General features: G+C 42.3%; 1 protein-coding gene across 2 annotated transcripts in view; it reads right to left on the reverse strand.

The window, feature by feature from the left end:
• Positions 1–12,243, reverse strand: part of Aatf (apoptosis antagonizing transcription factor) — a 104,388-nt gene extending 92,145 nt beyond the window's left edge. For both annotated transcript variants that reach the window (XM_005393937.2, XM_005393938.2), the window contains exons 1-4: positions 11,980–12,243; positions 10,694–10,885; positions 6,673–7,095; positions 6,068–6,205 (exon numbers count right to left, since the gene is read on the reverse strand). In XM_005393937.2, coding sequence (XP_005393994.1) covers positions 6,068–6,205; positions 6,673–7,095; positions 10,694–10,885; positions 11,980–12,070 — 844 coding nt within the window. In that variant the 5' untranslated portion in view covers positions 12,071–12,243. The remainder of the gene's footprint in view (positions 1–6,067; positions 6,206–6,672; positions 7,096–10,693; positions 10,886–11,979) is intronic.
• Between the last annotated feature and the right edge of the window lie 2,238 nt (positions 12,244–14,481).

Below are 14,481 nucleotides of genomic sequence, written 5' to 3' on the forward strand. Positions count from 1 at the left end.
AGACTATATACTGAGACCCTGTTTCAAACAAACAAACACAAGAATAAACCTTAACCATCCATCAATAGATTAGTTAAGTAAATTACAGTAAATCTATAAATGGAATATAGGTAGCCACTGAAACTACTGATATAGAAAGCATACTTACATGAAATAATACATGGAAAAAAATAAGTTTAAAATAGTACATAGTTATATAATTCCATTTTCATTTTTAAAAAAGTATGTATATGTGTGCATATGTGTATGTACAGAAAAAGGTCTGGAAAGATATCAAAATGATAACCTCTTGAAAATAGGATTACAAAAAAAAGAAACAGGATTACAGATAATCTTTATTTTCTACATTTTGTGAATGTTTAGAATAAGCATGACAAACTTTTGTAATTAGAATAATAAAACTATTTTTAAAAACAAAAAGCTCAAATAAAAAGATCACTCTTACTCACATCATCTCGGTTAGATGATGTCTGTAGTGATAAGGGTCCCTAAGCTGACCCAATGCTGCACTTGGAAAAGGTTATTACTGCCTTTATCCCCAGCAATTCTTAAAGCCATCCCAAGTAACTGAGAATATTTCAGGGTGCCACAGGTCATTTTGAGAACTGTGCCAGACCCCCAGAAAGTGTTACTAAGCACTCACAGACTTGCCACCTCCGGCAACTAAGTAAGAAGGGGGCAGGGTGGGATTCGGTGACGGCGCTGGTTACCTCCAGGTCAGGGAGCTGAGAGATGGTGCACAGGCGGAGAGGATTTGCACCGCTGTCTCCAGTGTCTGGAGTTCTGGCCCATGTGAACGTACTGCTGACTTAAAAAGAAGTAAAAGCTTAAAAACAGAAATATTATCTATTAAGACTTCATGGGGCTAGGGATATAGCTCAGTGGCATAAGCGCCTGCCTGGCAAGCACAAGGTCATGAGTTCCATCTCCGGTACTGCAAAAAAAAAAAGACTTCATGATTGGACATGACTTACTCAAATTTTTGTTTTGAGTAAAAACTTTGTTTTTTTTTGAGACATGTTCCTGCCATGTAGTCCTGGCTGGCCTTGACCTTGTGATTCTCCTGCCTCGGCCTTTAGGGTACTAGGATTACAGGCATAAGTCCAGGTGCCTACCTATAAAACATTCTATAAGGTGTCCCTCAGTGCTTAGGTCAAATTACCAATAAAAAATGTAGTCTATCCAAGTCAAAATAATTGGGGGTCTTGAGGAAGAGCCACAGAGAGTGAATATAAATTAGATGTAGGAAGATAAGGGGGAGCAAAGAAAATATACATTACTAATAGTAGAATTTGTTTGGGTTTTTTTTGGACTTTTTGAGACAGGGTTTCCTATGCAATTCAGGCTGGTATAGGGCTCACTTTGTAGCCCAGGCTGGTCTCAAACTCGCAACAATCCTCCTGCCTCAGCCTCCCGAGTGCTGGGATTACAGGTGTGCACCATCAGGCCCAGCTTTGCAGAATTTGTTTTTGAACTCTCAGGCAAATAAAAAATTTACTTCCTCTATCTTTATGTTACATTACACTACGATCTTGGATGTTTTGCTTATGGGAAGTATCAAAATGTCAACCATTGTTTCCATTAAAGGTCTTTAATGATACTGTATTTTAGAACTGTAATGAAACATGGTGCTCACTGCAGTCTGTAATGCATCTCATTAAATACATTAATAACATGCGTTTTACTAAAAGGTCAACTTATTATGGCTAAAGTTTAGCTTTCCTTTAATCATTTCATTTAAAGCTACAGAGCAAATTCTAAAAATAAATAAATAAAAAAGATAGTAGAATGCCTATTACAGAAATGCTTTCAATTCTCTCATCAGTCAGCTTATTAAAAAATTATGGTTAGTGTTTTTGTGGAATAATTATATGAAGATTTTTTAAAAAAAACTTGATATACATGCTGAAAGTTTTTTTTTTTTTTTTTTTGTCTTTTTGAGACAGGGTCTTGCTGTGCTGTTCAGGCTGACCTTGAGCTCACTTTGTACTCCAGGCTGGTCTAGAACTCACAAGGATCCTCCTGCCTCAGCCTCCTGAGGGCTGAGATTATAGGCGTGTGACACCACGCCCATCTCTAAAAGATTCATTGTTAAAAATGAAATGATAGCTGTTATTTGCTTCAAAGTAATCCAGAAAAGGCGGGGGCTAGTTTAAGTATGAATGAAATAAAATTGGCAAGGATGAGGCTGGCTGTATGCCTCAATGACAGACTGTTTGCCTAACATGTATTAAGCCCTAGGTTCAATCCCTAACACCACAAAAAAAAAAGTGGCTGGGAGTTATTGCTTGAACTATTGATGATATGTGGGGGTTTGCTGCACTTTTCTACTTTCGTAGTTTGATATGGTCCATCATGAAAAATTTTAAATACTTCATGCTGAAGTTTCCTGAAGTAATTTGCCACATTCCTTATATATCATCAGCACTATCATAATAGTAAAGCTGTTAAAAGAAAGAGAAGGGAAAAACTAACCTCTCCAGCAAGCAGCTTTGTGAATAAAATATTCCTTAATTTTGTGAAGGTTACTTCAAGACTAACCACCTGTGCACCCACTAAAATATCAAAAAATATTGTTGAAATCATTTCATGGTTCAAGAGATCTAATTACCAATATATAACACCAAGGTGACTGGGACTAAATTCATGCATTGGAGAGGGAGAAAAGAAAGGAGATACTTGTTTAGTTTCCGACAAGTACAGTTTAAGGTGCTGAAAGTACAAAGACCTGGTGTTCAGGAGTTTATTGCACCAGACTTTTGAGGCAATAACTAGAGCCGTAAGAGTAAGTGATAGTGCAAGGATAACACAGTACAAAAATGCAACCAAAGAATAGGATTCTGAATGCAATGACATTTACACTGAGAGGGTAGAAGAAGAGCCTGAGAAGAGATCAGAAAGGCGGGAGAGGGGCTGGGGATTTAGCTCAGCGGCACAGCGCCTGCCTAGCAAGCTCAAGGTAATGAGTTCGATTCCTGGTACTGGAAAAAAAAAAAAAGGGCGGGAGATTCCAGACAGCATATACAGGTCACCAAAGCTAAAGGAAAATATTTCACAGTAAGGTTAAATCATTTAGGTAGGAAAGAACTCAGTTCGGCAATAAGGGAATCTCTCACTGGCTTTCCAGTGTCGAGAGGCTGAAGCTAAATTTAAAATATCGAAACAGACCGTAACATTGCCCACTTTCCAGAGTACCTAATTTAAATCATATAAAGAATCTGAGAGGCTGGGAATATAGCTCAGTGGCACAAACATCTGCCTGACAAGCGCAAGGTCCTGAGCTCGATCCCTGGTGCCGCTAAAGAAAGAAAGAAAGAAAGAAAGAAAGAAAGAAAGAAAGAAAGAAAGAAAAAAAGAAAGAATCTGAGTTCTGAAAAAAAGTTTAAAAATCACTGAATGAGAACAGGAGAAAAGAAGTCTCCTAGATCATAAAGCAGTGGAGAAGATGGTTAGTTATGCTATGACAATCATGTGGCTGAATACTGCCAAATGCTTCTGAGCAGAAAAAGCTAATACTAGTACTTACCACTTAGGGTGTGAAATGTGCCAGACACTGTGCTAACGCTTTATATTGATTATGTCGTTTAATCCTAACAACCATATTATCCCCATTTTACTGCAAAGTAACTTGCAAAAGGTCACACAGCTAATCCATTGCTGAGATGAAATCTAAACCCAGGCAGTCTGACTTTACCCAGAAAACTGAGCAAACTGAAAAGAGATTTAATTAAAGACAGTACGTTCCAGTGTTTGTTCTAGGGTAGGCATAAATTCAGGCTATCTTCCACAATAGCTATACAGCACAGTACGAACTGGTCACCCAGAATAAAATAGCCAATTATTCTTCAACTTTGCTTAGCAAAACGGACGTATGTAACATGTTATGCCATATTGCCAAAACAAGGTTGATACAAAGGTTAGCTACCCTTCAGATGCACAGAAATTCTGGTTATCAGAAAGCTCCCTATCCTCTTAGAGTATGTTACACCAAACGAACATTTCTTCTTTTATTCTCCCTCCTCCACAACCCCTCTGTCAGATTAATAGACATCTGTCAGGTTAAATGAAGTTCACCAAGTGAGACGGGGCAAATGGTGAAGCAGAAAAAAAAAAAAAAAAAAAAGATTTAAAAAAATCAGAACCAGTGTAAAACAAGTTAAACAACAGGGGCTAGGGATTTAGCTCAGCAGCACAGCGCCTTCCTGGCAAGCACAAGGTCATGAGTTCGATTCCCGGTACCGGTGGGGCGGGGGAGTTAAACAACAATAAAATGGCTAAAGAAGCTAAATGATATTTAGAAATAATAATGTGTCCATTATACATGAGGCTAACCCTTAAAATATCTATGTTTTAAAGATGAATTTTTTAAAAAGGAGAAGATTCAAGAAGAGCAACAAAATGGAAAAGGTCTTACTATAAAACATTGAAGACATTTAACCTATTGCAGTTTAGGTCTCATTCAAAGGCATTCCAGAAATTAGGGTACTAGGGCATTAAAAATAGCAGAGAAGTGTTCCAAAAAAAAAAAAAGGTAAAACCATCAATCTCTCATCTATGGAGGAAGGAGGGAAAGTTAAAGGAGAGGATATGAAAGACCCACCTCATAATAGATCTAGGATGGTTCCTGAAAGAACTATCCACTGTTTTCACATAGAAGACAGACTTCAAGTTCAGAAAGCCATTCCTAATTAAACCAGATTGTCCTTTATAAGAAATATTCACAGAATTCCCTATCCTGGAAATCTTATACATGTATCTCGAATGGTTTAAGGTGGTTTCTCTTATGCCAACATAGATGTCCTCCTCAAGTTCCTTCCGACTCTTAACACTGTCAGCCTTTTTAAATTTTTTTTGGATGGGGTCTTGCTATTTCCTAGGTGGCCTCAAAATCCTGGGCTTAAGGGATCCTCCTACTTCAGTCTCCTGGGTAGCTGGGACTACAGGCACATGCTAGCCCACCTGGCTTTAGCTTTTTGTTTGTGGTACTAGAGATTGAATGAGGGAGTACTAAGCTACAGCCCCACCTCTTTTTATTTTTTTATTTGAGACCAGGTCTCACCAAATTGCCCAGACTGGCCTCAAACTGTCTTTTGCCTCAGCCTCCCTAATAGCTGGGATTAGAGATATGTGCCATCACGCCTGGCCCAGCTTTAAGTTTTAAACAGCAAATGGAAGGCCTGGGGAAGTAGCTCAGTGGTAGAGCAGCCCTGGGTTCAATCTCTAGTGTGACAACCACCAAACAACAACAAAAGAGCAAATAGAGACACTAACTCTCGGCATGCATGTAAGAAGTGATTCAAACCACAGCACACTCACCCCAGATGTTCCCTGTGCCCCAGTCCTTCTGTGCCATTGGGCACACAGGAGGCAGTGTGGTGCCAAAGGAAGACTCCTAGCCATAAGGCAGAAAAGCTGGAGTTTTACTTCTGCTGCTCAAGAACAACCTCTGTAACTCTGGGCAAGTCATTTTCTTAGGCCTCAGTTCTCTCATCTGTAAATGAGGGAATTGGGAACCAAATAATCTCTAAATTATTTTTCTTTCTAGAATTTTTTTTACTTTATAGCTTAGCAATTTTTCTCCAAAATTAATTCCTCCCCTGCAGTCATCATCTCTCCTACTCTGTGCCACCCCAAGGAAGACATATATAAAATCATCTCAGCACGTTGTTCTAAAAACCTTCCAAAAGACAGCATCTTTTACATGCACGATGCAACTAACTTAAATGAACTGAGTTTAATCACTCATCTTTTCCCTTTGGCCCTATACCAGTGAGCCATCACACAATGTCCCTAAGCCTAAGCCTTACAGAAGTTACTCAGAAAGTCACAGAGAGGCCAAGAAATGAGAACAGCAGAAAAGAAAGCAGAGCAGACATGGTTCCAACACCCAGCTCATTTCAATCAAAGTTATCTTCATTTGATAAAAGGACTACACTGCTATTTTTAAAAGTTAAAAACACTATGGTAATATCACTAAAATCAAACCTTCCCTTCTTTTATATCAATCCCAATATATACCAATGTACCTCAGTGGTTCTAAGTATCCAAAATAGCATAGCATCCTTACTGTTTTTCAGGGCACTGACAAATTCTGGGCCACCTTTGTCCTTGAAAACAGGGAAAACATCTGGTTGGGGCAGCTGATTGGTGGTCAACAGAGCTTTTTGTAGTTTGATCCTTCCTTCCAAGAGCTGGTCCCACAGTGCTAAAAAAAGAAAAAAAAACGGAATCTGACCCATGAGTTAGAATAAAATCTTCCTGGGATGGAGACAGGGCAGGGACAGGAAACCAGCCTGGTCCCTATGCAGCACAGCTTTATCAATTTCAGGCTATGGAAACACTCTCTATTCTGGGAAATACATTCAGTATCTTGGAAGCAAATATTTGTTAGAAGAGAGGGAATGCTAAAGCCCAAGGAAAAGAGAAAACATTCTCCTCTTCAATCTTCCACAGTTGCTAAAGTACTAGAGCAGAACCAGCTAAGCAGCTCAGTGCAGAAACGGCTGGCTAAGCAAAGAGGAATAGGGCTTTAGGCCTCTGAGTAAGTGAGGCGTGTCACAAACTAATTGGAAGGACATCCGAGAGACAGAACAGCCAAAAACAAACAAACAAAAAAGTAGACCAAATGTAGAGACTTTGAAAAACAAGTGACCAGCAAAACCACATACAAACCTATCTGGTTCTTCACAGCTCTTCCCTTCTCCACTTCCTCAGAAACCTTGGCACTGGAGAAGGTCAGCACCACACCGTCCTCTTCACTCTGCCTCTCTCCGGCCCTGTCCCGCTCAGTCTCGCCCTCCAAGTCTTCCTCGACGTCCCCGTCTTCCATGCCACTCTCTTCCTCTTCTTCCTCCTCACTGCTCCCGAGCTTATCCATTCCCTCAGTAAATTTTTCAAAGTCACTGATGCTCTGGAAACTAAAGCCTGGTGCTTTTGCAGAGTGGCTTCTGCCCTTCTTCCCGGCTGGGCTGCTCCCTTCGTGATCGTCAGCATCCTGTTCCTCAGCAACACTCAGGTCATCCTCATCAGATTCCTCTAGACCCCGGGCCTCTGAATCTCCATCTCCAGAACTCTCCTCATCAGATATTTCCTGGTCTGAACCAGGAGGAAAGAAAGAAAAAACAGGTGTTACCTGGGTTAAAATACAAGACCGTATCTCATATCTATCATTTCAGTTAAAGAATTCTAGCATTGGGGGCTGGGGATTTAGCTCAGAGGCAAAGCACCTGCCTGGCAAGCGCAAGGTCGTGAGTTCGGTTCCCGGTACCGGAGAAAAACCAAAAAAAAAAAAAGAATTCTAGCACTGGAGCTGGGAATTTAGCTCAGCAGCACAGCGCCTGCCTGGCAAGCGCAAGGTTGTGAGTTCAATTCCCGGTACCGGAAAGAAACCAAAAAAAAAGAATTATAGCATCTATCAGCGGAGAAATTTTATTACTGTATTTAGCTCAACTTAATAAATATTAATTATCCATCTACTATTTCTAAAATGCTAAGAGGGAAGCAAAAATGATCAAAATAAAGAGAAGAATGAAAAGTGCTTTACTAGAGCCCTTGTAATCCCAGCGCTCTAAGAGGCTGATGCAAGACAAGTTTGAGCCCTGGGCAACTTAGCAAGATCCACTCTCAAAAATAAAAAAATCAACAGGCTAGGTGTGTAACTCAGTACAAAGGCACTAGGTTCAAACACTACTACTGCCAAAAAAACAAAAACCCCCAACTTTTTCAATATAGTAGCATGCCTCTAATCCCAGACACTTAGGAAGCCAAGACAAGAGCATAACTGGGCAACTTAGTGAGACACTGTCTCAAAAATTAAAAATACATAAATAAGTAAATAAAAAGTTTAGAATATAGCTCAATAGTAAAGTGTTTACTTATCACACATTGAAGTCCTAAGTTCAATTCCCAGCACTACATTAAAGAGATAAATAAATAGATAATAAAATAAAAAATGCTCTGCTAAAATTTCAGTAACCCATGGGAAGGTCAAATTTTAACTGTCAGGCAAATGAATTTAAGAGAGATTATAAACTATGTACTACACACATATACTAAAGTAACTAAAATTGCAAAAAGAAAAAAAAGAAAGAAAGAAAGAAGACTGGGGATATAGCTCAACAGCACAGCGCCTGCCTGGCAAGTGCAAGGTCCTGAGTTCAATTCCCAGGACCAAAAGATAAAATTAAATTAAAATAAGTAAAAATAAAGAAAGGAAGATTATATGGTGCTGGACAGAGTGATACACGTTGTAATCCCAGCTAGTTGACAGGCTGAGGTAGGATGATTACAAGTTCACTGTCAGCCTGGGCAATTCAGTGAGATTCTGTCTCAACAACAGAAGAATACAGTAAGATTTCAAAGTAAGTACTATATAGCCAAAATATAATTTCTCATTAACTACCCCAAATGTACAATCTCTGTCATACCAATGTATTCCCGCTTTTTATTAAGTATCCATTATAAGGCGGACATCAAGGCTAAAAAAAAAAATTCTACACTTGTGGAAGAGTTCATGGTCCAATAGGAACAGAAGATATGCATACCAGTAATTGTATTACAATGTCATCAGTACACAGTATATAAGGAAGTAACCACCTAACTCTCCCGGAGAGGTGAGGGAGGCTTCATGTTAAGGAGACACTATGATTTTACTTACAAAGCATAGGAATAGGTCATCAGACAGAGAAGAGGGAGGAAAAGAACTAAACAGTTCTGACACACAGAATGCACAGGAGCTGGTGGGAGATGACCTCACAGAGTTGTCAGGTAATCAGGCAAACCCTGTCTTCCTAAACTTGATCCTATCACAGACAGAGTACTACCTAAGGTTCCTGGTTTACCTATGCTTATGGTACCACTTGACACTGAAGAAGCTTTTTATGGTTACACAATATCTTCCACGGTAAAGCATAATATCTCCATTATAACAAGCATGATTATTAGCTATAAGGACCAGTTACCAACAACCTTCTTCAATAAAATAGAGAGTTTGTGAAAACACAATGGGTCTCTGGTTCTTTAAAGAAATATACATAAATAAGACACAGCCAAGGCTGTCAAAAATATAAATAGGAAAACTGCAAAAAAACCATAAACAATTCTTTAAACGTATACATGCCATTTCTCAAACTAAGAAACATTTATGGGAGACAGAGAGGAAAGGGGATATAAAAGAATCAAGATGTGAGCCAGGCCTGGTGGCACACGCCTGTAATCCCAACACTCAGGAGACCTGGGCAGGAGAATTGTAGTGCGTTCAAGACCAGCCTGGGCTACAAAGTGAGCTCAAGGCCAGCCTGAACTGCATATCCAGACCCTGTCTCAAAAAGGCAAAAAATAAAAAGAATTAAGATGGGTTATGTACATGTGTAATTCCCTATGATGAATGCAATCATTATATACCGCAAATATGTACTAATATATATTTTTTAAAAACTCATACAGCACAGTACTTCTTGGAGTCACACTGCCTTCACTTGAATCCCAGCTCTTCCACTTAACAGTTGTATGACCTTGAGCAAGTTACTTATCAATTAGCCCCCCACTTTCCTTATCTGCAAAATGGGGGTAAAAAAATACCAATTTCTTGGGCTACTGGGAAGATTAAATGAAATGATACACATCGTGGTAACAGTGATAATATTTTTTGAGAACTTACTGTATCCCAGACTTTCAGAACTCAAAGAACTAACCCTAGGGGCTGGGGATTTAGCTCAGTCGCAAAGCGCCTGCCTGGCGAGCGCAAGGTCGTGAGTTCGGTTCCCGGTACCGGAGAAAAACCAAAAAAAAAAAAAAAAAAAAGAACTAACCCCAGTGGTTGACAGGAGCTAAGAGTTCAATAAATACTATCATACTCATCTCATGACTGGTCTCTTTATCAGGCTCTAGACAAAGAATATGAAATGTGTTTATCTGGAGCTCGCAGAACTGCATCAAGGACTAAGTCACAGATATTATAACCTGAATGACTGTTTCTTCTATATTGTCTATGGATTCTCAACATGGCACTCCTGCCCTCCCTAAAAAAAACCAAATGGCATCCTAATCTCCATATCCAACCCCTTCCTGAACCTTGCGAAAGGTACAATTCTTTTTGTTGTTGTTTTTATTTTTAAGATAGGGTCTCACTACATTGCTCAGGGTGGCCTTGAACTCATGATCTTTCTGCCTCAGCCTCCAGAGTACTGGCGTCACAGTCATGCACCACCACATTCAGTTGAGAAAACACAGTGTTCTTTAAAACTGTAAATTCACATTCTCCTGTCTTGCAGTTGTGAGGGAAGCATTATGTTATTTTTACAGTGGCAAAAGGTGAGTTTCCCAAATAACTAATACTGTACAGTGAGTCAGTGTAAGAACTGAAAAACCAAAGGAAATGAGTCAAAATCCAAGAGGAGGATGCTCATTAGACAAGTTTTTTTTAAACACATAACCCTCTCCAATATCCAATGCCTTTTCCTGCACTCCATTTTAAGAAGAATCCTTAGGCTGATTATATATAACACCGAAGCTTGATCCTCTAGGCTTGAGGTTCCTTATGAAGTGAAACGATGTAACTTCTAAGGCCTTTCCTAATACCAAATCAATGGTCTCTCCTAAGATAATAAGTAGAGACACATAAACATCCATATAAAAAGAATTTTAACCCTAAAATCTTAGGGAAGAAAAGTTCCACGCAAATACATCTACTCACCAGATAAACCTGGCGAAGTCTGCTCCCAGTGGTCTTTCTTCCAAGCTTTTCTAGAGGTGGCCTTGCCAGAATACCTTTTGTCCGTGTCCAAGAGGGAAGCAGATGCCAGTTTTCTAATGTTACCCACTGCCAGGAAATCACCTTCCCCATCTTCCCCTTCATCAAACCTGTCAATCACTCTGGCAGCTGTAGCTGTGGAGGAGGAGGAAAAGCAATCACAATCTCAAGTTAGAAGAAACTTTAACCATGTTAAACACTTTCAACTCATACTTAATGTCCTCTGCAAAGTCCTCATCAACTTCCAAAAACAGGAAACGCACTTCCTCTCCGGATAGACCACTGTCTTACTGCTGTTTCTCAACAGAGAGCTGACTCCTTGCACGTAGTAGCAGATGTATTTCTATGCCTTAGATCCTACAAAATGAATCTAGTTCCTCTTCCATATGTGACAAGTCGCTCCTATATCTTATTTTTTGTTGTTGTTGTTGTTTTTCCAGTACCGGGAATCGAACTCACGACCTCGCGCTTGCCAAGCCAGCGCCGTGCCGCTGAGCTAAATCCCCAGCCCCTCGTTCCTATGTCTTAAATCAGCCATCAAGTTCTATCTTCACTCTGTCCCGGCCCTCAGAGAGTTTTCTTCCTTATCCTGGCTAAACAGCCCCCAGTTCCTCCAACTGATATTTCTAAGCCGCTGTTCAGCACGCACATTATTATCCCTTCCACACACGTCTCGGACTCAAAGTCTAAAGTAGGATTACTCCCAGCTAGAACTTGAACGTCAGCTCACACAGCAAGAGCAGTGGCTTGTTGTCAGCCCCTGAGCAAGTGTCTTGGACCTAAAAAGGTTAAACCAGTGCCAGGGACTCCTACTTTTTCTTTCATTCTCCAAGCAAGTTTTGGGTGCTACCAGACTTTTAAAAATGATGACACTTCCTTCGCCCTCTTTCTAAAGCAGTACCAATGAGAGCAGCCTGAAAGGTAACTTCCAACCTGCTGCCACTCTCTGGCTCCCTCCAGTTGCCCTCGACCAACTTAACCAGCTCCCGGCCAGATGCTCCGAATAAGTGCCCCACCGCCACCACCGGAGTTCCCAGTCTAGAGTGCGTGTGAGAAGGCGAAGCCCTTCCCGAGCCTCGGGACAACCCTGGCGGAAAGCAATTTCCTCTGCGCCAGGAGGGGAGAAGGCCAGACCGCGAGGCACCGCTGCCGCCCCTTCCACGCCGCCCCCAGCCCCCACGAAGCCAGGCCCACGGCTCCGCACGTGGTCTACCCCAGTCAGGCCTCACCCTCCTCTGGGTCGGCCTCAGGATCCGCCTCGCGCGGTCGCGGGTTCAACAGCTGTTCCAGCTGCAGAGCCAGAGACTGCGGCCCCGCCATCTTCCCAGTCCTGGTCCGAACTGGGCACGTCAACGTGCGGCCCGATCCCGGCCCAGACGCTCTCTCCCGGCCGCCGCTCCTAGCCCGACGCTGCACCGAAGCACAGCCAGGGAACGCGCAGAGCCCGGCGCTCCGCTCCCTACCGGCAACTTCCGGGAGGCGCGCGCTCGCGCGGGAGGGGGGAAAGGGGCGGAGCCTGTGCGTCACTACGCGCGTTGCTAGGGTGAAGGCGGAAGCGCGCGGAAAGCTAAAGGGATTGTGGCTGTTCGAACGCGCGTGCGCGTGCGGGGAGATGGTGTGTTTGAAGGCGCGGGAGCGCGCAAGAGCACGTGACCGCCTCTGGCTCTGAGCATTGATTGCGTTGCGCGCAGCCAGTGTACCCCTGCACAAAAATGCCTCAGGCTTTGTGAGAGGTTCGCTTAGGAATAAAGCGTAGCGTAGCCGGGGTCCAAGGTGGCTGATTTGGAAAGGAAGAGGGAGTAAAGAGTAAGCTTTTGAAACCTCTGTTTCACACTCGGGCTTGCGAAGACTGGGACCGAAAACAGATCAGGCTTTTCACAATTTGGAGAAGTCTGGGGCCGGGCTCATGCCTCCAGCCCCAAAGCAACTAGAATTTGGAAATCCTACGTTAGAGATGTGCACATGTAAGCTTGCAGCGAACTGCTTGCTGTTGTCTTCATTAATAGGAATAATTAAAAATCGCTATGTCTGTGCACAAATAAAGACCGTTTTTGTGACTGCTCCAAAAAGGGGGTGGAATGAGGTTACTGCACACTCCTCTGTGTAATCTTCCCTGCTGAGAGATGTGGGCGAACTCGGACACCTGAAATTGATGTACAAAGGCAGAAAAACTCAGGTCTACCGTTAGGAGGGTAGCATATAAAGACGTAATAAAAATTTAATTTCACCCAGGCACAGGGAAAAATGCAGTCCCTTTGCATTTTCGTTCCTTGGTTGAGCATTCCTTGACTGCCCACTGTGTGGCAGGAACTGCTAGATGAGATACAAGATGAGTAAGTTAGAGTCTTTTCCCACAGTGATCAACCTAGGAGGGCAGACAAGCATGTAAATATAAACTGCAATAAGGAATGATAAGTCTGAATGCAAAGTGGTCTATCCTTCCAGTATCTGTTGTCGGAGGTCATCTGTAGAGTCCTGGAACCTGCTAAACAGAAAAATTGCCTGCAAAAGATCCAGAAAAAAAGGCATTGGTGATCCACTGTGACAGTGTCCCTTTTTTAGTACAATTCAGGCCACTTGGATCCCAGAGCTAAACGAGATTGGCAACTCTTAATTCCCCAGTGTCTGCTGTGAAACCCCAAGGAAGAGATGGTGCCTGACTTTCACAGTCTTCATATGCCCTCACAGTCAAGTAATGAAAGGTCACTACTTTAGTATGACCTATCCCATGCCACTGTCTTAAGTGGCTCTTGAATGAAGACAACCACGGCTGCAGAGTGGAAGAAGACCCTGTCTTCGGGTCAATCTCCTCAGATATGGATGGGAAGGAATGCCAGTCAGGCAGGGAACTCAGGCAAAAAAAGACTCATTTTACCATCCTTAAGAGAATGAGAACTGGGTTTTGTTTTTGTTTTTAAATACATCCATTATAATTGCGGTCTTGTGCCTGCATCTGGGTTCCTCATTCCTTTACAGGGCTTCAAAGACCAAAACTCTTTTTCTGCCTCACAGTTAGGAAATTACCTGTTCCAGTCCTCTTCCATTGCTATTTTGGGCAATAATAATGCCTAGAAATCTGGCCTTCAAGGTAAGGAGAAAAAGGGTCTACGCAGGGCTGGGACCACGTCTGCTCTGTCATGCAAACTGGATGCTGTTGGACCATTTGGGGTCACACTGGGCAAACACTCAGCAGAAAATGCCATAGACCTGTTTACCTGCTTTCCCTTATCTGCCCTGGGCTCTAGTGATTTGGGCAGCCTTTTCAGGAAGGAATCAAAAGCCCCCTAAGGTCACATACATCCCAGGGGCCCCAAAATGCTTCCTGTGCTTTGTTACTCCATACTGAGAGTCAGACGATGATTCCCGGACAGAAGGAAAGGAGAAGGAATTCTAGGACTGAAGATTTGAGAGCAGCTGAGGCACACGACCGGGGAGAAACCTCTGAAATGTGGCCTCTCACCCTCTCTTTCACTCCTCCCTAATTTCATTCTAGATTCTCCAGGGGAGACGCCTGCTTTTGGGAAGGGGTGGGATTGCAAGTGGCGAATGGACTATGAGAAGGACTATTTCAGACTATACCTCCCTAGAAGAAATTTCAACTACTGAATGCTTTGCAAATGAGAGCAGATGAGATGAGCGGAGAGGTGAGAATAAAGGTGAACAGTCTTCCCAAAGAACCATCTCTCTGTCCTCTGGAGGCAAGGCAGGAGGGTCTCCCTGTGCACAGTCCC

The sequence above is a fragment of the Chinchilla lanigera genome, unplaced genomic scaffold (genome assembly GCF_000276665.1).
Source record: "Chinchilla lanigera isolate Chin_1 unplaced genomic scaffold, ChiLan1.0 scaffold00050, whole genome shotgun sequence".
In the NCBI taxonomy this organism is placed as follows: Eukaryota; Metazoa; Chordata; class Mammalia; order Rodentia; family Chinchillidae; genus Chinchilla; species Chinchilla lanigera.